Source organism: Nansenia antarctica, assembly GCF_963989245.1.
Source record: "Nansenia antarctica genome assembly, chromosome: 4".
Lineage (NCBI taxonomy): Eukaryota > Metazoa > Chordata > Actinopteri > Argentiniformes > Microstomatidae > Nansenia > Nansenia antarctica.
The window spans coordinates 2,885,773-2,906,764 of NC_137689.1; the positions used below are offsets into that span (position 1 = coordinate 2,885,773).

Genomic DNA, 20,992 nt, shown 5'->3' on the forward strand with positions numbered 1-20,992 from the left:
ACCCAAGAAGACTAGCTAATGTCATGGCCTTAGCTAATGAGGTTCCTAATAAACAAACAAACAAACAAACAAACTTTGAATTGCCCCTGTTGTATGAAATGTGCTGTACAAATAAACTTGCCTTGCCTATAAATGAACCTTCCTACAACTAACAGCATCTTTGAGTACACACATCAGAGGCAATGACAGAGGAATCCTGAGAGACAGAATCAGAAAGTTACAGGAAGCTCTACTGGTGGAAGGTGCCAGGTTGCATTTCCATCCTGAAGGCAGAGCCTCAGTCAGCCCTGGGGCAGCTTGGACGGCCCTGGAGGAGTGGTAAACAAGGCCAGAGTCCAGTTTCTCCTGACAGCAAACAGTGTTGTACGGTGCTGAACTCCATATGAGAGTCCCTGGTCATGTCCATGTCCAAACTATTTAGAGTCCAAACTGTTTAGAATCCAAACTATTTAGAATCAAAACTGTTTAGAGTCCAAACTGTTTAGAGTCCAAACTGTTTAGAGTCCAAACTATTTAGAGTCCAAACTATTTAGAGTCCAAACTATTTAGAGTCCAAACTGTTTAGAGTCCAAACTGTTTAGAGTCCAAACTATTTAGAGTCCAAACTGTTTAGAGTCCAAACTGTTTAGAGTCCAAACTATTTAGATTCCAAACTGTTTAGAGTCCAGACTATTTTGAGTCCAAATGTTTAGAGTCCAAACTGTTTAGAGTCCAAACTATTTAGAGTCCAAACTGTTTAGAGTCCAAACTATTTAGAGTCCAAACTGTTTAGAGTCCAAACTATTTAGAGTCCAAACTATTTAGATTCCAAACTGTTTAGAGTCCAGACTATTTTGAGTCCAATTGTTTAGAGTCCAAACTATTTAGAGTCCAAACTATTTAGATTCCAAACTGTTTAGAGTCCAGACTATTTTGAGTCCAATTGTTTAGAGTCCAAACTGTTTAGAGTCCAAACTATTTAGAGTCCAAACTGTTTGGAGTCCAAACTATTTAGAGTCCAAACTATTGAGAGTCCAAACTATTTAGAGTCCAAACTGTTTAGACTCCAAACTGTTTAGAGTCCAAACTATTTAGAGTCCAAACTGTTTAGAGTCCAAACTATTTAGAGTCCAAACTGTTTCGAGTCCAAACTGTTTCGAGTCCAAACTGTTTCGAGTCCAAACTGTTTCGAGTCCAAACTATTTAGAGTCCAAACTATTTAGAGTCCAAACTATTTAGAGTCCAAATTGTTTAGAGTCCAAACTGTTTAGAGTCCAAACTGTTTAGAGTCCAAACTATTGAGAGTCCAAACTGTTCGGATTCCAAACTATTTAGAGTCCAAACCGTTAGAGTCCAAACTGTTTAAAGTCCAAACTGTTTAGAGTCCAAACTGTTTAGACTCCAAACTATTTAAAGTCCAAACTGTTTAGAGTCCAAACTGTTCAGACTCCAAACTATTTAGAGTCCAAACTGTTTAGAGTCCAAACTATTTAGAGTCCAAACTGTTTAGAGTCCAAACTATTTAGAGTCCAAACTATTTAGATTCCAAACTGTTTAGAGTCCAGACTATTTTGAGTCCAATTGTTTAGAGTCCAAACTATTTAGAGTCCAAACTATTTAGATTCCAAACTGTTTAGAGTCCAGACTATTTTGAGTCCAATTGTTTAGAGTCCAAACTGTTTAGAGTCCAAACTATTTAGAGTCCAAACTGTTTGGAGTCCAAACTATTTAGAGTCCAAACTATTGAGAGTCCAAACTATTTAGAGTCCAAACTGTTTAGACTCCAAACTGTTTAGAGTCCAAACTATTTAGAGTCCAAACTGTTTAGAGTCCAAACTATTTAGAGTCCAAACTGTTTCGAGTCCAAACTGTTTCGAGTCCAAACTGTTTCGAGTCCAAACTGTTTCGAGTCCAAACTATTTAGAGTCCAAACTATTTAGAGTCCAAACTATTTAGAGTCCAAATTGTTTAGAGTCCAAACTGTTTAGAGTCCAAACTGTTTAGAGTCCAAACTATTGAGAGTCCAAACTGTTCGGATTCCAAACTATTTAGAGTCCAAACCGTTAGAGTCCAAACTGTTTAAAGTCCAAACTGTTTAGAGTCCAAACTGTTTAGACTCCAAACTATTTAAAGTCCAAACTGTTTAGAGTCCAAACTGTTCAGACTCCAAACTATTTAGAGTCCAAACTGTTTAGTCAAATGTATAGTAAGCGACACATCTCAACATAGAATACTTCACCTCATTCATACTGTGAAACCTGTCTTCTGAATGATGACGGTGAAGTAACAAACTGTTATTTTGCAAGTGTTGCTCATGGAGAAACCAATAACACATATCTTGTTCTTGCATGGATGGTATGAATTTCTTGTCATTAAAAACGTCATTATACAGTTGATTAAATCAGTGACTGTCTATCTTTTACCATCTAACTTGTCAGATGCTATGTATGCTTATGTAACCGTGTAGCACTAGGACCCAGTGGTGGTAGGAAGGAGATGGGGGGGGTGGGGGGGTTTAATCTGCACCTGACTGATTGGAATCACCTGGTCACTCAGCCAAACCTTCCCTCTGATGCTTCAGAGATTGGTTTCCAGGATATCACGGTATGTTTTCATTCAAGCCTTTCACACAATGTTGGACAAATCACCAGGTTACAGAAAGAGTCCTTTTTTAAGGAAGGATTTGAGGACGGGTTGGTGCTCCTGTTTGTTGAGATCCACATGGCCACTCAGCCAAACTGTGTTATTGATGCTTCAGGCGAGGTTTTAGAGTACACTATATGTTCCTGTCTGTTGGGAAACCACATGGGAAATGCATTCCTAAATGTTTTGGTACTGTACTTTATTACTGTATTAAATAATGCATAATGCCTTTGTGATTTTGAAGAGCGATATACGGTACGGAGAGCAGAACCTGGGGGATATCAGAATGGGGTCATCCAAATAATTTGGTCATCCAAATGCACAAATACAGATTTTCACGAAATGTGGTGGAGAGGTGTAGCATGGAGCTAGGAAGACCCCCTCAAATTCTGATCATGATCTGAGGGTTAGGGTTAGGGGTTATGGTTAAGGGTTAGGGTAGATGGATTGGTCAACCCAATGAGGAGAAAAGAGGCTTCAGACAGGCAGACACACATACTTTTCTCTGTTATATAGTTAGATTACTTAGAAATGTGGGAACATTGGGCTGTGGGAACATAGACACGCTCCCATCAGAATAGAATAGAACGGTATGCACCTATTCCATTGATATGGCACCATATTATCTCATGTTAATCTAATACTAGTCAATACTGTAATACTAATATTGTGCTTTCTACAGGAGGTCCTAGCTGTTGTTTTGTTTTTTCTTTCCTACCCTTGTGCCATTGTGTTTTAGCCTGGCAGAGTGGCAGTCTTACAATGTGTTTCTTTCTGGGTATACCCTTTGGGGCATCGTGAACATACAGAAAATATACTCTCCTCCTGTTGTGTTTGAGCACTAGAGGCTGATTACGGTATGCTGTGATACTTGGATCCCTTAATTGATTGTTGGGTGTAGGGATGAGAATTGATAAGATGTCATTGATACCGATTCAATTAATATTGATTCCCTTATCGATTCCTCTGTGTGGGGAAAAAGTAAGCCTACACAGATTTCACTCTGATTTCAGTTGGGCTAGGTGACATAACATTCTAGAACGTTTGGTTGGATTATTCAGCCCACCTACATTCCATCCTGTTACTGTGATGTTACTTAGCGATGTTGTGTCTGTTGCTTGTGACATAATTATGTGATCAGATATAAACAGTTGAGAATATTTATTTACATTTTAACCCCCAAAAGATACTTCCCCATGTTTAAACCTCACATTATATATTTAAAAAAAACACAATCTTCATCATTAGGAGAAAAAGGGACACACACACATTCTAACCTCAAAATCACGTGGGCAGAGTTTGGTCTTAGCAGAGTAAGTTCACTTTGACCGTGCACAGAAGAGAGCCCTTCCTCATTAAACTTATCTCCATCCAACGTTAATCACTTACCATTCTTGTTATTCATACAGTCTTATGTAAACATCGCAACATGATCATTCCATTAAAGACATTTTTCTCACAATGAAGCGCTGTCCAAGGCATCTGCTTGTACTCGAACAGACAAGATGTTTCCGTACACTTCAGGATGCATTCTGCACCTGGCTTCAGCTGTTACATAAAGCAGAGTACACACTAGACGATTTTAACCCCGATTTAGCTGTCGCCGACCAGTTTCTTGCGGTCGGAGACAAAATCCTCCCGTCGTTGCAAACTCGGGGACGCGCCGTCTCCGACGCTCGTTTAATGTGACAGGCTCAGAGATGCAATCGGAGGGCCGCCGATCCCGTCGGGGGGCCGTCGCAGGGCTCCCGATTCTTTCAAACATGTTTAATTTTATCGGCGCACAATCTGCTAGTCTGAGATGGGCAATGACCCGTGTGGACAGCACAGCCAATGAGAGGTCGTGTCGAGCTCCATCTTTTTTTGACAGCTGTCAACGTCTCGTCATCATGTGCTGATATCGCAACACTACAGCTTGGCGAATCGTCCCGACCAAGTGAAGAATCTTGTAGTCTGTGAGCCCCCGTCGTTGCCACATCCTGTAGTCTGCGCGCCGCTGCGACGCGGACACCAGCACGACGGTCGTTTAGTGTGAGAGGCTCAGCGATGTTACAACTTGAAAAGTCGTCTAGTCTGTAGCCGCCTTAAGACAGGCCAGCCAGTTGTAGAGGCAGCTACACAGTACCTGCCCAGACTTCAGCACCACCAGCATGTCTCACAGATGAGGAGGGATTCTGTAAATATTGGGCAGATGCTTTTTTTCTCCAACTTTTCCCTCTTGCAATCTCTCCGGTACATCATCATGTCATATATTTTGCAGACCTCTGCAGGCAATAGCAGACTCCAAAGACAAATGCAGAGCCTAGAATCAATGCTGGACATTGACAGCTCTCTTATACCTGCACACATGATGGGACAGGACACACCTGACTTACCTGACCGCCTGTCAAGTCAATATGGGGGGTATAAAACACACATAGGCATGAAGTGTTTATATAGGGTGTGTTCACAAATACCCTAAATGAAATCTCTACTTTGGTTTTTATTTCAGTTTCAGCAACTTGCACAATCATGTCATGTTTTGTCAACAGTTTTTTTCTTCCATTCTTTTAGCTGTACACATATTATGGTCTATGAATGTGGTGCACAGCAAGACACACAAAGCAACAATGAATGATCAACAAACATATTGAGAGACATAGTGACAGAAATAAAAGGAAAGAAAAAGGGTAGGGGGGGGGATAGGGGTGTGTGTGTGTGTGTTTGCGCGCGTGTGTTTGTGTGTGTGCGTGCGCGTGCGGGCGTCATGAGGGACACATATTCAGCCAATGCACTTTTCAACTCCTCTCTGATTACCTTTGATATTTCAGCCCTAAGGGAGGTTGAGATATCCGCTTTAATTGCTTCCATGTTCATGAGCACATTCGTCCCGGTTGTCCCATTCTTGATCGACTTTACTGAATTTTACCCTGCTTTCATTTGTTAGCGATGTATGTTATGTTTTATATCTCACATCACTTACCATTTTCAAAAATAGACTTCGGCAGGTCATAGTTGACTGTTGTTCCCCGCTCTCTTTCCACACATAGGTTAGTTGATTTTGTTTCTATTTGTTTTTATTTATGTATCTTCACTGTCTTTTCCGTTCTCATGTATTGTATGTATTGTTCTATGTTGACGAGTATTTCTGTTTATATGTTTGTTTTTATTCTTGCCAGGGCCTCTTGGCCTCCAGATCTTCATTGATTTTATCTGGTTAAATAAAGGTCAAATAAATGAAAAAAATATGTTTTATTTATGGTTTAAAGTAGAAAGAGTAGAGCCAAAAGACGAAATGCTATCCCATTACTTACGCCGAGACCTTTTTAAAGTACTACCCAATCAGAAAACTGTCATGCCAAATGCACATTTTAATCAAGGAGGCAATTGTAACTGTACTCTGTACTCACCCCCGAAATAATGATAGGTTGTTCATTTGCTTTTACTCAAACCAAAGAGGCTGAGGCTAAGGCTGAGGGAGAGGGGGAAGAGCACCACACAGAGCCAGGGCTGTTCCTGACTGACAGCCAAAACCCTCAGCCAATGGTAGGCGAGCAGAGGTGGGCCACCCCTCTCCCTCAGCTCGCAGAGTGCTGCTCTCTGTGTGTGTGAGTGAATGCGTGTGAGAGAGAGAATACTGAATGAGGACTCTCTCAGTCTCTCTGCACGCTGCTACAACTTGCACTGGATTTTAAAAGCGTAGACAGACAGACACTCACCAGAGAGAGAGAAAGAGAAGAAGAGCTCAAATAATTACATTTTTAGGAGGCAAAGCAGCGATACAGAAGCGTTGAAGGCTCCTCTCTGTGTTTGTTGGAGATATTGTTAACTGAAATAAGAGGGTGAAGAAGAAGAAGAAGAAAATAATTACTTCAGCATCAGCAGATTGAGTTGGAAGAATGTATAATTCAGCGTGTTTCCTTGTCCTTTCGTGGGTGTTTGCTCTGCTCATCTTCCCAGGTAAGACTTCTGTCTCTCTCTCTCCATCTCTCTCTCTCCCTCTCTCTCTCCATCTCTCTCTCCATCTCTCCCTCTCCATCTCTCTCCCTCTCCATCTCTCTCTCTCTCTCCATCTCTCTCTCTCTCTCCATCTCTCTCCCTCTCCATCTCTCCCTCTCCATCTCCCTCTCTCCATCTCCCTCTCTCCATCTCTCTCTCCATCTCTCTCTCTCAATCTCTCTCCCTCCATCTCTCTCCCTCTCCATCTCTCCCTCTCCCTCTCTCCATCTCTCTCTCCCTCTCCATCTCTCCCTCTCCATCTCTCTGGTACTTGCTTCTTGTTTGCTTGCTTGCTCTCTGTCTCTCACTCTCTCCTCAATAAGTGGTCTGTCACTGTCCCCAAGGTGTGGGGGGAAAACATCATGTTTAATACATGCATGTCTAAGTGTCTGTCTGAGCTGAAGCTGATCCTTGATAAGTTGCCTCCCTCAGGGATGAGTAAAACTTGCTCCCACTGCGTTTGACAGACGTGAGGTGAACAGAGGGCAGAGTGATGCATTGTATGCAGATAAACGGTTGGATGTATTAGTAATAAAATGAGGGCTACAATACAGTCTGTTGGGTGTTTTTTTAATAAAGCTTGTGTGGGCAGGTGAATGTCAGGTGAATGATCGGTCATCATCTTCATTTTCATTCACCGGTGACTAATGATCGCAAGGTCAGCAGAAAATTGTCTGTTCAAACCCCGGCTGGCCACATGTCGAGGTGTCACTGAACCCCCAAATTGCTCCCAATGAGCGGGCCGGCGCCTTGCATGGTAGCTTGCCGCCATTGGTGTGTGAATGTGTGTGTGAATGGGTGAATGAGAGGCTGTTGTAAAGCGCTTTGGAATAAGGCGCTATATAAGACAGTCCATTTACCATTTTAGTTTTGATCTTAGCCGTGAGAATGAATATTGATTGGTCTCTCTAAGGATTATACTTATATTCTCCAGCGCAGTCACACTTGTTCTACGTGCTCACTCCCAAGGTCTAGATCATCTGTGTCCATTGCCGGTTTAGATTTGTCCCGCGGGTGAGCGACTTTGACATGTTAATCAAGGGAGAGGAGAGTGTGTGTGTGTGTTTTATAATTGATAGCAGAAGACTCTCAAGGGTTATCATGTGAAGGCGCTCCAAGGCACATTTCCATTGGCTTTTGTTTACTGTTCTATTGGAGCAAGTGAACAGTTGTGTGGGGGCGGCTGTGGCTCAGGAGGTAGAGCCGGTGTCTAATGATCGCAAGGTCGGCTGATCGACGTTTTCAACCCTGGCTGGCCACATTTCGAGGTGTCCTTGGGCAAGACACTGAACCCCAAAATTGCTCCCAGTGAGCGGGCCAGCACCTTGCATGGCAGCTTGCCGCCATTGGTGTGTGAATGTGTGTGTGAATGGGTGAATGAGAGGCCGTTGTAAAGCACTTTGGAATAAGTCAGTCCATTTACCATTTACCATTTAAAAAGTGGTAATGCAATATTAAATCTTGTCTCATGCATCAATTGGTTCCTCGCTGTGTGCGCACACACACACACACACACACTTAGAAAAGTTTTACAAAAAAGGGAAAAAATCAATCCACCCGCTAAACACTGTTACATTACTGGGCTGTGTATTCATACCACAACGATGCTACTATGACCTCACTGCGAGCTCATTAGCACTGTTTACTGTCGAACTAGCGTTGAGCCGTGGAAAACACGCAGCGCTAGATTGAGGTGACGTGACAGTACAAAGACCGCTGAGGAGAGGAGCGCGGTCTGGTTGAGAGACAGTTCAGCGAGCGTTGATGGAAATTAAATCGCCCCCCTAATCGATTGTGGATATTCAGACCAGCCCTTTGTTTGACTCTCCTCCCAGGAGCTTCGACTGCAGTCATGTTTGTTTTTTCTTTCGCTCACTCACTCGCAGTAGTCCTGCGTGCCCTGCCTCCTGATTGGTTGACACAGCTACCGATCTCCGCCCCCCTTTTGTGAAATCATTAGTGAGCTACTTTGTTTTGTTTCTTTCAACTCAACGGACCATGTACGGACAGCTGAAGTCATCTAGCCGACTCCACATGTCATCCACAGCGCATCACAGGGGCTTTAGAGGGCACCCCTGTCAGTCAGATTAGATTAGATTATTGAAGTGAGGGGGCTAGTGGTGGTTGTGGGGTAATGGTGGTCTAGTGGATAGTGAGTTGGACTGGTGATCGGAAGTGAGTCCAAATCCTGCCTGAAACACCACCACTAGTGTGCCCTTGAGTAAGACCTGGGAACACCACCACTAGCATGCCCTTGAGTAAGACCTGGGAACACCACCACTAGTGTGTCCTTGAGTAAGATCTGAGAACACCACCACTAGTGTGTCCTTGAGTAAGACCTGGGAACACCACCACTAGTGTGTCCTTGAGTAAGACCTGGGAACACCACCCTTAGTGGTGTTCACCCACTAGTGTGTCCTTGAGTAAGACCTGGGAACACCACCACTAGTGTGTCCTTGAGTAAGACCTGGGAACACCACCACTAGTGTGTCCTTGAGTAAGACCTGGGAACACCACCACTAGTGTGTCCTTGAGTAAGATCTGAGAACACCACCACTAGTGTGTCCTTGAGTAAGACCTGGGAACACCACCACTAGTGTGTCCTTGAGTAAGACCTGGGAACACCACCACTAGTGTGTCCTTGAGTAAGACCTGGGAACACCACCCTTAGTGGTGTTCACCCACTAGTGTGTCCTTGAGTAAGACCTGGGAACACCACCACTAGTGTGTCCTTGAGTAAGACCTGGGAACACCACCACTAGTGTGTCCTTGAGTAAGACCTTGGAACACCACCACTAGTGTGTCCTTGAGTAAGACCTGGGAAGTGGGAACACCACCACTAGTGTGCCCTTGAGTAAGACCTGGGAACACCACCACTAGTGTGTCCTTGAGTAAGACCTGGGAACACCACCACTAGTGTGTCCTTGAGCAAGACCTGGGAACACCACCACTAGTATGCCCTTGAGTAAGACCTGGGAACACCACCACTAGTGTGCCCTTGAGTAAGACCTGGGAACACCACCACTAGTGTGCCCTTGAGTAAGACCTGGGAACACCACCACTAGTGTGCCCTTGAGTAAGACCTGGGAACACCACCACTAGTGTGCCCTTGAGTAAGGCACTTAGCCCTCAGTTACTCCAGGGGGAATGTCCCTGTAATTCATTATTGTAAATCCCTTTGGATTAGAAGTGTCTGCTAAATGGCAAATCCATGTGAAGTCACTCCCTATGGGCCGCTTGTCCTACGGTTTTATGCAATTCTTTAGTTTTCCCTTTTTTAACTTTGCAACTTCGACTAACGCTTTTAGGATGTTAAATATGATGCACAAACCAACCGACGGAAACTAAGACTCTGGTAGAAAACAGCAGGATTGTTGGGCAACAACAAAGTCAATAATAACAAGCTGTTATGTAATCTAGTGAACAGTATACTGTGTGTCTCCTGTGTCTCTGAAATGCCCACTCACCTTGGCTGCCTTCACTTATTACATAAAGTATTATCTGTCATCATGAGAACATTTTTCATGTGTGGTGGTGTGAATGTATTAAAAAAGGTCGGGTGTAATGCCTCTCTTTCGATAAGGCGAAGGCTCATTGTCTCTGGTGAGACCGCCGTCCTAACACTCAGTCTTGTGTTCTGTCCTGTCACAGCCAAGAGCAGAGTGTGTCCTTGTCAAAGTTCATCAAATCAACCCGCTTCATAAACAGTACGACCAAAACAGCCACTGACAGACTTAACGGAGGACTTCTTGTCTCTGCTTTTCAGCCCCATACGGCGGCATTCATGTTTGTCCTTTTTCTCATTCGATCGATAATGCAGCGTTGGCCTGAATTCCAACTGACGCAATTATTGTCATGGTAGATATATAATAGGTGACGGTAAAAAGGCTTAAGGGCAGAACAAACAGACAAGATGGTAATTATAATATCTCCAACACTTCTGTGTCTTCTGTACTCTGCGTCGGGTGAAATCATACGTTCTCCCAAGGTTGTCCTCGTAGCGGCGTTCCCTCTGGTGAGGAAAGTGACAGGCGAGAGTTGACAGATCGGATCAGGATATTTGGCCGATAATCTGTCCAGGTCAGAGGTGTCACGCTTGTTTCCTGGAGGGGGTGTTGCTGTCTCTGTGTTTCTTCTTCACTGGCTGTCTCTGTGCTTCTTCACTGCATTAACGCCTGAGCTAACTACCCAACAAATACCTTAATTAGCTCTGTGCTGGAGCTGCATTTTGAAACAAACTATGCTTTCACGCCAAGCTCTCCAGGAACGGATTCCCTTGCCGGTTATATAATCATTTGATTTGGGATCTAGGGTCACTGCTATCAAGGAGAGAAAGTTAGAATGTACTTGCAGCCTCCCGTACCCCAGTCTCCCGTAATTACACTCCAGAGACCGCATTACCTACATTATTACTCTAGGTGTTGTGTCATGCACTCTGAAGCATATTTCACACCTAATGTCTTCCCTCCCTTTCTTTCACAGTACGCTTTTTATAATGTATGAGTGAGCGTATTATCACAAATCCATAAGAGATTGGGTTCCTCGTTAATTTACTAACAATGATGCGATAGACTCCTGGCAGATTTACAAAGCCCCTTTTCATCAATTGAGCAGCACACTCGATGTAATTCATTACCCTTGACAGCTCTGTGCAAACCGGAGTACAATGTTTTGCTCTCTCAGCTATTTGTAACATAATGGGCCTTGAAATGGCCGAATCTCAAATGTACAGAAACTAATGAAGACATTGGAACAGGGTGGCACGTGTCGAAGTCCCAGGTGTCCGTTTTTATTCATAACGCGACTGACTTGACTGATTCATTTGACTCAGTAGGACTTTCGAACACGTTTATTACCAATTCAATAAGTTAGATTGGATGGAAGATGGATGAGGTGTACAGTACTCTATATAATTCTACTGCATAGGACTCCATTTAGCTGAACGGGTGGGTGTTGAGGTTGCTATCCTATTCCAACAGCCAGAAAAAGAAAATTACTTTCCAGAGTTAGTTATAAAGACAAGCAATTTCGGCTGATTGAGTAGGCAATCTGGACACTTCACTCATACCGCCAGTATGATTCTGTCAGAAATTATTAATCTTACACACACAAATGGCCTTCTCGATAGTAGGCGGTATGAATATTCAGACAGGCACAGGCTGTGTAATGCTACTTCAGACTGACCGCCATAACGTGGTATTAATAATGAATGGAACAGCTGAAAGAACTCTGCATAGAGGAGTGGGGAAAAACGTTCTCCCAATTGATGTCAGAGACTGGTAGACAGTTATAGAAAACGTCTAATTGAGGTTATTTCAGCCGGGGGGGCAATACCAGCTATGAGGATGTGGGGTGTCCTAACTTTTTCCTCAGTAGGAATTGGCATCTTTGTTCATTGTTTTTGTTAAATAAATGATAACAAAGTTAGAATTTTTCATTGTTTTTGGTTCAATGACATCACCTTTATCTATATGTGACAGGTAGGACAGCCACTGACTTTTATTGTGAAAGGCAGGACAGCCACTGGGATCCAGATGGTAAATGGTAAATAGACTGCACTTATATAGCGCCTTTTTTGCTGCTCAAAAGCTGCTCCAAAGCGCTTTACAACGGCCTCTCATTCACCCATTCACACACACATTCACACACCAATGGCGGCAAGCTGCCATGCAAGGCGCCGGCCCGCTCACTGGGAGCAATTTTTGGGGTTCAGTGTCTTGCCCAAGGACACTTCGACATGTGGCCAGCCGTGTGTGACAGATAGGACAGCCACTGGGATCCAGAGGGTGAGCGTGACATCCCCCACCTGGTAAACAATTAGTGATTGGTGATCTGTGATCCTCTACTTAACCTACCCAGTGTCCTATCTCTTCGCTCACCTGACTCCCTGGTCCAAGCTCTCAGTCCCTTCCCTGTTTGATCCAGAGGTGTTTGCAGGCTGGTGTGCAACAGTGCTGGTTCCCACCGCCGAGGTACAGGGGATGGTGGATTGATGTGGTGCAACAAAGGACGGTCAGAACACTAGCTGCTGTTTCGCCTCCTGTGAAACCTGCCATCACTGAATCCAAGTTTTGCCTCTAATCTTTTAGTGTAGTAGCTTAACACTAGAACAGCCGTGCCTTTTTTACCTACTATAAGAGCCGCCTCTTTACAATGCTCAAGCTGCTATTTACACACAACGACCACTAGTTGGCCGCTTGTAAATTAGCCTGCTTCCTACACAGAAAAACTGCAAAATAGCTTTATACTAACTTCATCACTACTAGTGATTTTGAAAATGTAAGGATACTGGGTGGTAGAACGCACATATCTAGGAAAAGTCATGAAAGGAGGGTCCTGAAATTTGATCGAGTGCAAAGGTATAACATTTCTTTCACTCATGGCTGATTAAGTGTTAACACCAACTGGTACCTGCGTATTCTAACCTTGTAATACCTTGCTTACTAGGTTTTTAGATCTTGGTGTAAAGTGCCATTCTGGCGGTGGGTGTGGGGGGGGGGGCGTTAGTTGGTTTAGGTCCTACCCATCACCAATTGCCTGTGTGAGCGTGATAATGTTAATTGCACTGTGTGATCACCCTTGCACTATTCGCTTTGTTGGGGAACATGTGTTTTCTTTGGGGTCGATTAAAGGTCTGAGTGTAGTACATGTTTTGGACAACCAAGTTGTACATCTGTGTCCCTCTAAACTTTCCACATTCTGGGAAATTGAGTAATATTGTGGTGCACATCTGCACCCCTGCCTGTTGCCAATAACTCTGCACTTGCTGAACTCCTGTCAATACGTTTGTTTGCCAAGATGACTGAGTAGACTTTGTGTGTATATACGTCTGTGTTCCTCAGAGATGGGGGGTTGTTACTCTGAACTTTGCCAACTCTAGTCTAGACTGAACTCGTATAACTTTGATCAAAACAGCTTGAAGCTTTTTATTAATAATCTCCTTGTGTTCAATTTTCAATATCTACTGAGAGGGAACCAGAACATTCTCCAACAGCTGCCTGTCTTTCAGAGTGTGTATACACGTAGCGTGGTAAGTTGCACACGTGGATAGATAGACCCCAGCTGGAGTATACCTCCCCCAGTTGCCCTTAGCCCAGTATTTTAGTTATTGTAATAGTGTTAGTATTTTATTAATTGTATGCTGGAACCCAGTTCGTGACGTTAGAATTACAAGGTTCTATCTCCATTTCTGGTCAAAATTGAGTTTTTTACATAATCTGATCCATTAGGTGTTTATTAATGCCTGTGTGGTGTTATTTTTAAAATGTTGACATTTTTGAGTTAGTAATTACTAAAATACAAAGGTTCCATCTCACAAAACCTAATGGAATGTAAACACTTTGACCCTCAATATCTATGAACTACCCTAAACGGAGATAGAACCTTATCATTCTAAGCTCACGCAATGTCATATGTCCTGTGTGGCGATCTCCCTTTTTACACTCTTCTGCATCTAGTGTACATTACAAAATAAAAGTAATTATTGATACAAGTGATTATTGGTTGTTGATCATTGAATTGAGTGATATTGATTGACTTCTTGCTTCCTCAGTCTCCTCAATAGATACCGACCCTCCTCCCCACAGATGCTTCCAGCCACACCTTTTTCTTTCTTTAAATTTGAATAAATTCAAACCTTTTGATTTTGAATCACATCTCAGTCTTCCTTACATAGAAAGAACCTATAGGGAATATCGTATGTTGTGACTCAAGGTGTTTGAATTATATTATTCCCCCTGTATATTATTTCCTTGGGTGTGATTCCCAAGGTGGTGGTGTCTGGCTACGGTTGGTCCCCCAACCTCCCCCTCCTGTTACATATAGATATCGTTTGAAAGAAGATCAAATATTGATACGTCCATATTTCTTGAAACCTAACTAAATATTTCATGGTGTGTCTTAATTTTTTCACATGACTGTATATTCTCTGTTTATATCGCTACGTTCATTAGTATGACAAGTGTGACACATTATGCAAGTGTGAGCCGGGGTGGCTGTGTCTCAGGAGGTAGAGCCGCCGTCTAATGATCGCAAGGATGACAGATCGGCGGTTGGAGCCCCGCCTGGCCACAATTCGAAGTGTCCTTGGAACAAGACACTGAACCCCAAATTGCTCCCAGTGAGCGGGCCGGCGCCTTGCATGGTAGCTTGTGTCGCCATTGGTGTGTGAATGTGTGTGTGAATGGGTGAATGAGAGGCCTTTGTAAAGCGCTTTGGATAAAGGCGCTATATAAGTCAGTCTGTTTACCATTTGACCTACAATGTAATACACTTCCTGTGCATCTTCACTGTTAAAAAAAGTCACTGTTAATCGTTTTCACACTTCGTGGTTCTTGTCTATACATAATTTTTAGTCATGGTAGTAATAGTAGATGTAGAACAGAGGCATAAATAGATAGAGTATATTAATTAAGAGTAATTACACCCATAATCCATAATTGAACAAATCTGGTGTAGAAACAGTGATGAAACATGATTTCACATGCAGGGTTGGTTTTCAAAGCATTTCTAAAGCATTAATATTGATTGCAAACTCCTTCGGTCCACATATTGACAGACACCAATAGCAGACTCTGATGGTGAACGAAAGCCTAGAAATTATGTCACAAATGATGTGACGGAACACAACCTGACAACCAGACTCTCCTGTCAAGCCATCTGTCCCATCACTTTTAGGTGCCCTGAAATAGGGGGACTATCCATAAAAACGTGTTGAATGGTGAAACAGACACGTACACAAACAGTAGAGTGGAAAAAAAGTTTTCAGTTTCACTGTCCCATTACTTATGCAGGGCAGGCGGTACATATCTGCTGTTCCTGAATCGGTCCATGAATGACAACCGCTCCCGCTGATCCGGCCGGCTTTAATCTCAAGAAAAGCCGAGGAGCAAATCCGTCTGACGTGTTGCCTTTAAAAGTTTATTTTGAGCCGGCGATGAGCTATCTAGCTCTGTGAGCTTAAACTGATAGAATCATTAATCAAAGTGACGCATTGAGCCAGTTAAACATAGCGCAGGTTGTTTCTGCCCGTTGATCCGAAAGCGAAAGAGAAAGCATGATGGATTGTGATGATTGGTGAGTCAAATTGGTTGTGAAATAAGGCTTCAGTTTATTAGCTTTTGATTATGAGCCCTTGAGAGCATCCTGTTCTACTTATATTGATAAAGTACTTAAATCTCTCTCGCATTCCCCCTCCAAAGTACTCAATTATTGTGGACTGTGTTATCACACTCCACAGAGCTAAACAGCAAGTAAAAACATGTTAATGGACTGCACTTACAGTATATAGCGGCTTATTCCGAAGCGCTTCACACACACCGATGGCGGCAAGCTACCATGCAAGGCGCCGGCCGGCTCGTTGGGAGCGATTTGGGGGTTCTCTCTCATTGGAATGTTTTGGCTTGACTAGCGAGTGTGTCATTTGATTTTCAACAACGTTGACATTTATTAAAAATGTTCTGAATAAAAGGCCCAACATTTGGATTGGTTGCCGACTTGGCTTGGTAGAGATACTCAACAGCAAAGAAACAGAGCTCATGGTTGTGGCCAGTGACGGACTCAGGCTGTTTGAAGGGCAGGGGCGAAAAGAAAAAAAGGGCACCTACTGCACAACATGGGACCCCATCAGTGCACATGGTCAAGTTTAGACCATTGGAAGGGCAGCCAATAGGGCACATCTTCTAATTTTGCCACTCAAAAGGGCACTTTAGTGCGACGTTTTTCAACTGTGGGGGCACATTGTCAAGTTTAGACCGTTGGAGGGGCACCAATAGGACACGTCCTCGCATTTTCGCCACTCAAAAGGGCACTTAAGAGAGACGGTTTTCAACCGTGGGGGCACCAGGAGGGGCAGTCGCCCCCCCTGCCACCCCCCCCCCCCCCACCCCCCCGAGTCTGCCTGTGGTTGTGGCACACAAGGCGCACAAGTCCACAACCTGGGTGTCATCCTCGACCCTACCCTCTACTTCCAGTCACACACCAAATCCACCTTCTTCCACCTCAGAAACATTGCCAGACTCCGCCCCTCCCTCTCTGACTCTCTGGCAGAAACCCTGGTCCATGTGTTTGTGACCTCCCGCCTGGACTAATGCGAATGGTGTCCTCCTCGGGGTTCCCAGCAAAGCCCTGGACAGGCTCCAGTATGAGCAGACATCTGCCAGGGTTCTCACCCACACCAAGGCCTGGCAGCACATCACCCCCACCCTCATTCACCTCCACTGGCTTCCGGTCAAGTCCTGCATCATGTACAAAAACCTCCTCACCTTCAAATCAGCCCTCAAATCCCATCTGTTCACCGAGGCCTTTGGCCACTAGTTTAGTTTTTGGCATTGTCTCTGTGTTTTCAGTTCTGTCTGTCTGTCTGTTTTTCTGTACATTTCTGAAGTGTCCTTGGATTCCTTGAAAGGCACTATATAAAACCAATATAATATTGTTATTATTATTATATGAAAATTGAGCATTTTGTCAGGGTGTAAATCGGATGAAGAAATAACCAATTTCTTTTGAAAAGCAGTAGCCTACATATATCAATATGTATATAATCAATATAATCAAATATCAATAACCGTTCCCTCCATTTAAGTGGTTGAAGATGTCACAGATAAAAAGCACACCATGACTTCCCCATCCTGCATTTGGAAAAGATATGTTGGATTTCTAGTGCTGGCAATCTCTGAGAAAAGCAACAATCTCCTCCTCTGCTTCACATACTCCTGAGTGCTTTACCCTCGCTTAGCCACTTAGCATCGTTATGGAAAAGTAGATCATTATGCTCGGCTGACAAATAATGTTGATCGGATTGGGGAGGCTGTGTCTCAGGAGGTAGAGGCTGTGTCTCAGGAGGTAGAGCCGCCGTCTAATGATCGCAAGGTTGGCAGATCGGCGGTTCGAGACCCGGCTGGCCACATGTCGAAGTGTCCTTGGGCAAGACACTGAACCCCAAATTGCTCCCAGTGAGTGGGCCGGCGCCTTGCATGGTAGCTTGGCCGCCATTGGTGTGTGAATGTGTGTGTGAATGGGTGAATGAGAGGCCGTTGTAAAGCTCTTTGGACAAAGGCGCTATATAAGTGCAGTCCATTTACCATCCATTTACCATAAAGATAATTATAGATATAACAGTCCATCGTGTTTTAAATCACAGCTGAGATTAGCACATAGAAAGCTGGTGAACAAGGCAGATTTTATGGTAATTAGAGTTTGTTACGATAGCATCTTTTTCTTTTTTTGCGAACACTGAAAAGGTGTATAACACCTTAGAACTGCTCAATGTTGCCCGTGGCGGTTGTGGTTGTGTTGCTGATGTCAAACATCTAAAATAAAACATATGAAGAAGTCAATTTGACTCAAGTTACTCGTGTCACTCAACCATGAACCTTTTAAACTCTGATCTACTGTATCACTGACTCTTAAATTGAATCACATGTTTGATATGCTGTGAAGCATGTAGTCTGTCCTCTCGAGACTAGGGGAATATCTCAGCTCTGCTGCGAAGGGACTGACACACACACACACACACACACGGGTACAATTCAAAAATACATCTTTGCAACGATTCACTCGGCACTAATGGCAATCACTCTTCGAGGACCAGTCAACAGTCGTTGACTAACAGTCAGAGAGAGTAGAGCTTGTCCATTAGTTTGCCGTTTAGATTGGCGTTTTGTTTTCTGTTCGTTCTCATATAGTCAGAGGTACGGATGTCGCCCAGCATATAGATGCTGTTTCTGTGCAGTATAGAGGCTGTTTCTGTGCAGTATAGAGGCTGTTTCTGTGCAGTATAGAGGCTGTTTCTGTGCAGTATAGAGGCTGTTTCTGTGCAGTATAGATGCTGTTTCTGTGCAGTATAGAGGCTGTTTCTGTGCAGTATAGAGGCTGTTTCTGTGCAGTATAGAGGCTGTTTCTGTGCAGTATAGATGCTGTTTCTGTGCAGTATAGAGGCTGTTTCTGTGCAGTATAGAGGCTGTTTCTGTGCAGTATAGAGGCTGTTTCTGTGCAGTATAGATGCTGTTTCTGTGCAGTATAGATGTGTTTCTGTGCAGTATAGATGTGTTTCTGTGCAGTATAGATGTGTTTCTGTGCAGTATAGATGTGTTTCTGTGCAGTATAGATGTGTTTCTGTGCAGTATAGATGTGTTTCTGTGCAGTATAGATGCTGTTTCTGTGCAGTATTGATGCTGTTTCTGTGCAGTATAGATGTGTTTCTGTGCAGTATAGATGCTGTTTCTGTGCAGTATAGATGTGTTTCTGTGCAGTATAGATGCTGTTTCTGTGCAGTATAGATGTGTTTCTGTGCAGTATAGATGTGTTTCTGTGCAGTATAGATGTGTTTCTGTGCAGTATAGATGCTGTTTCTGTGCAGTATTGATGTGTTTCTGTGCAGTATTGATGCTGTTCCTGTGCAGTATAGATGCTGTTTCTGTGCAGTATAGATGCTGTTTCTGTGCAGTATAGAGGCTGTTTCTGTGCAGTATAGATGCTGTTTCTGTGCAGTATAGAGGCTGTTTCTGTGCAGTATAGATGCTGTTTCTGTGCAGTATTGATGTGTTTCTGTGCAGTATTGATGCTGTTTCTGTGCAGTATAGATGCTGTTTCTGTGCAGTATAGATGCTGTTTCTGTGCAGTATTGATGTGTTTCTGTGCAGTATAGATGCTGTTTCTGTGCAGTATTGATGTGTTTCTGTGCAGTATTGATGCTGTTCCTGTGCAGTATAGATGCTGTTTCTGTGCAGTATAGAGGCTGTTTCTGTGCAGTATAGATGCTGTTTCTGTGCAGTATAGAGGCTGTTTCTGTGCAGTATTGATGTGTTTCTGTGCAGTATTGATGCTGTTTCTGTGCAGTATAGAGGCTGTTTCTGTGCAGTATAGAGGCTGTTTCTGTGCAGTATGGATGCTGTTTCTGTGCAGTATAGATGCTGTTTCTGTGCAGTATAGATGCTGTTTCTGTGCAGTATAGATGCTGTTTCTGTGCAGTATGGATGCTGTTTCTGTGCAGTATAGATGCTGTTTCTGTGCAGTATAGATGCTGTTTCTGTGCAGTATAGAGGCTGTTTCTGTGCAGTATAGATGCTGTTTCTGTGCAGTATGGATGCTGTTTCTGTGCAGTATAGATGCTGTTTCTGTGCAGTATAGATGCTGTTTCTGTGCAGTATAGAGGCTGTTTCTGTGCAGTATAGATGCTGTTTCTGTGCAGTATGGATGCTGTTTCTGTGCAGTATAGATGCTGTTTCTGTGCAGTATAGATGCTGTTCCTGTGCAGTATAGATGCTGTTTCTGTGCAGTATAGATGCTGTTTCTGTGCAGTATAGATGCTGTTCCTGTGCAGTATAGATGCTGTCTCTGTGCAGTATAGAGGCTGTTTCTGTGCAGTATAGAGGCTGTTTCTGTGCAGTATAGAGGCTGTTTCTGTGCAGTATAGATGCTGTTTCTGTGCAGTATAGATGCTGTTCCTGTGCAGTATAGATGCTGTCTCTGTGCAGTATAGAGGCTGTTTCTGTGCAGTATAGAGGCTGTTTCTGTGCAGTATAGAGGCTGTTTCTGTGCAGTATAGATGCTGTTTCTGTGCAGTATAGATGCTGTTTCTGTGCAGTATAGATGCTGTTTCTGTGCAGTATAGATGCTGTTTCTGTGCAGTATGGATGCTGTTTCTGTGCAGTATAGAGGCTGTTTCTGTGCAGTATTGATGCTGTTTCTGTGCAGTATGGATGCTGTTGTTTCTCTGGTTCACTACTCACAACGGCTGCGTTTGTAAACTCTCTCCGGAATCCGATCAGCACTCACGGAATGCCTCCTGTCCAATCAAATTACTTGGTCCCTTTATGACGCTGAACCCGGCGTACGCTCCGGTGCTCCCAGAGCCAATTTACGAACACAGCCAATAAATGAAAGGCCAATGATTTAGAACGTGAGGATCACAGAGAGATTAAAGACCTGAGAAAACCCCCACTATCAATCAGAAAAGACCCTCAACCGATCTCTGAGTCGCTCTCGACCTTGTTCCTGAACTGAAAAGGGGGGCTTAGCGAAGGATATGTTTCTGATATGATTTAACTGTCACTTCTCGTTAAGTTTCATTGCAGCATGAACACAAGTGTGTACACTGCAGTATCACAGATGTGTACATGTACTCGTTTATGAGACAGTAGCTTGAGTGATGTTGTTTACGGTATCCTGATAATTTGTGATCCTCATTATATTCAACAGGAAGGGAGATAATTGCATTATTATCCCAGTGTTATCATTCACACAGATATACACTTGATTTATTGACTTATTTATTTGACGAATGGCATTGTGGGAAGTGTGAGTGTGAAAACGTGTGTCTGTTGAGAGATGTCCAGCTTTGCATGTCTGTCTGACCTTGCCTGGAGTCTCACGTGCCCCTGGAAACATAGAT

At 43.5% G+C, this 20,992-nt stretch overlaps 1 protein-coding gene across 1 annotated transcript in view; it reads left to right on the forward strand.

Annotated features, from left to right (window-relative positions):
• Window positions 1-6,219: 6,219 nt before the first annotated feature.
• opcml (opioid binding protein/cell adhesion molecule-like) overlaps window positions 6,220-20,992 on the forward strand; it is a gene marked incomplete at its 5' end in the record, with an annotated part of 326,376 nt that continues 311,603 nt past the window's right edge. Inside the window, one exon of the mRNA XM_080529955.1 lies at window positions 6,220-6,561. Coding sequence (XP_080386081.1) covers window positions 6,501-6,561 — 61 coding nt within the window. The remainder of the gene's footprint in view (window positions 6,562-20,992) is intronic.